General features: G+C 33.6%; 1 protein-coding gene across 1 annotated transcript; it reads left to right on the top strand.

Moving 5' to 3' along the window:
- The first annotated feature begins 397 nt into the window (after positions 1 to 397).
- On the top strand, positions 398 to 1,282 carry LOC142174650 (inactive protein RESTRICTED TEV MOVEMENT 1-like). The gene is made up of 2 exons (XM_075240487.1): positions 398 to 628; positions 1,004 to 1,282. Exons 1-2 carry the CDS (start codon positions 398 to 400, stop codon positions 1,280 to 1,282), a joined length of 510 nt encoding a protein of 169 aa, XP_075096588.1.
- The last annotated feature ends 505 nt before the right edge of the window (positions 1,283 to 1,787 follow it).

The following is a 1,787-nucleotide window of genomic DNA, read 5'->3' as shown; positions in this document are numbered from 1 at the left end:
ACTGACCTTTTTAGTTACAGAAAAAAATTTAGTTACTTTAATATAATAAAGTAAAAATTAAATGACTATTCATGAAATTACTTTGTTTTATATAAGTGTTCAGCTCCTCTTTTTATTCTAAATAGTTTTGGTTTTAAAATCTAGAAAATCAACATAAGTAACATTAATTGGTAAAGGAATCCTAAACCTAAAGTGATTAAAATTCTATTGAATCCTAAGGTAAGAAAATCCTAAACCTAAGGTGATTATAATTCTACTGAATGCTAAACCTAATTTTTCCTTTATAGCCCACGGCAGTTTTTGTATCCAACAGAAAACGGCAATAAATAACAATTAGCGCGCACACACACACACTTCATATGTAAACTAACTAGAGTACTACGTTTCACAAACAAGAATGAATAAGAAAATTGATATGATCAAGTTTGGGCCAGTGGGAGGAAAGAAGGGAACTGTTTGGGATGAAAAGGGAAGAGGTGAAATAGCCAAGATTTTTCTTTCTAGCAATCCTACTGACACATATTATATTCATTCACTTCAATTCCTGTTCGTTGAGAATGGCCACTCTGTTTTGTCGGACAGACATGGTCCTGATTACAACTACAGCTACACTACAAACTTCACTACAGTAAGTTTCTATCCTCTCTCTTTTACTTTTTCTATGGTCCAGTCCTTTTTCGGATCTCGCGTGTAGCGGGAGCTTAGTGTATCGGGTAGACTTTTATAAGTTTTGCACTCACAATTTGTTTATAATGACGGATACGAATTCTGTTTATGCACACTTATTTTTCAGTATTTTTGGTTTTTCCATCCTATGTTCGGCATTGTCCCACTTGGACGGTAAAGTATCCCTATTAAAGATGAATTCGTTCTTAGGACTCAAATATGAGATAAGTTATCGGATGCAGGGGTACTTACTACCCCAGAACATCCATCGGTGGTAAGAAGAATAGTACTAAATATTATTCTAATAAATTTAATGATCACCCATATTTCATTGAAGGTTGTATTGGATTATCCATCAGAATATCTTACTTGGATTAGTGGTACCAATTATTCAACTGGTTTAAGATCAATAATATTTGGCACCAACAAAGGTTCCTATAGACCATATGGCAGCACTAGGATCCATCCATCAATCCCTTACAAAGAGTTCAAGTTTGAAATAGAAGATGATCGTTCTTTTGGTGGATTCCACGGCACCAAACATGATACTTTCATTGGGAGTATTGGTGTCTATGTGAATACCATCACATCACATCCACAAATTCTGCAGTCATGATAAGGTCAAAAAGGAAAAAGAAGATCAATTAATATTCAACGGAAAAGGCCAAATATATCATGTACTATCAGAAAAGGTTTAAATGTATCTCTCGTTATATTTTGAGTCCAAACGGAAAAGGCCACATGGTTTGCTACCCCAGCGCCCCTAACCCGTTTTACTCCTCCCTTCTAATTTTTTTTTTCCACCACTAAAAATTCCTTCCCCTCCTCCACTATTGCCACCATTATAGCTACCATGAAAAATATTATATTTCAAATTTTAGTCTTTTATATATGGATGTAAGATTGGATGTCCACCTTAGACAAACTTAATAGAAGATGGGTATATTTGAATCAATAGTATTACGCCAGGGGTATATTTAAATACAAAGTATAACAAAGGGTATATTTAAATTTTTTCTCATATTAGATCATTTAATTTGTTGCTTTCTTGTTATGGTTACTACATAAGAATTTTGAAGTGAGTTTATTAGCATAGAGTGATGAATTATCAGCAATTGTTT

This window comes from Nicotiana tabacum, chromosome 20 (genome assembly GCF_000715075.1).
Source record: "Nicotiana tabacum cultivar K326 chromosome 20, ASM71507v2, whole genome shotgun sequence".
Classification (NCBI taxonomy): domain Eukaryota; kingdom Viridiplantae; phylum Streptophyta; class Magnoliopsida; order Solanales; family Solanaceae; genus Nicotiana; species Nicotiana tabacum.
The sequence above is the reverse complement of the archived record's forward strand: the minus strand, read 5'-3'. Positions and strand labels throughout refer to the sequence as shown.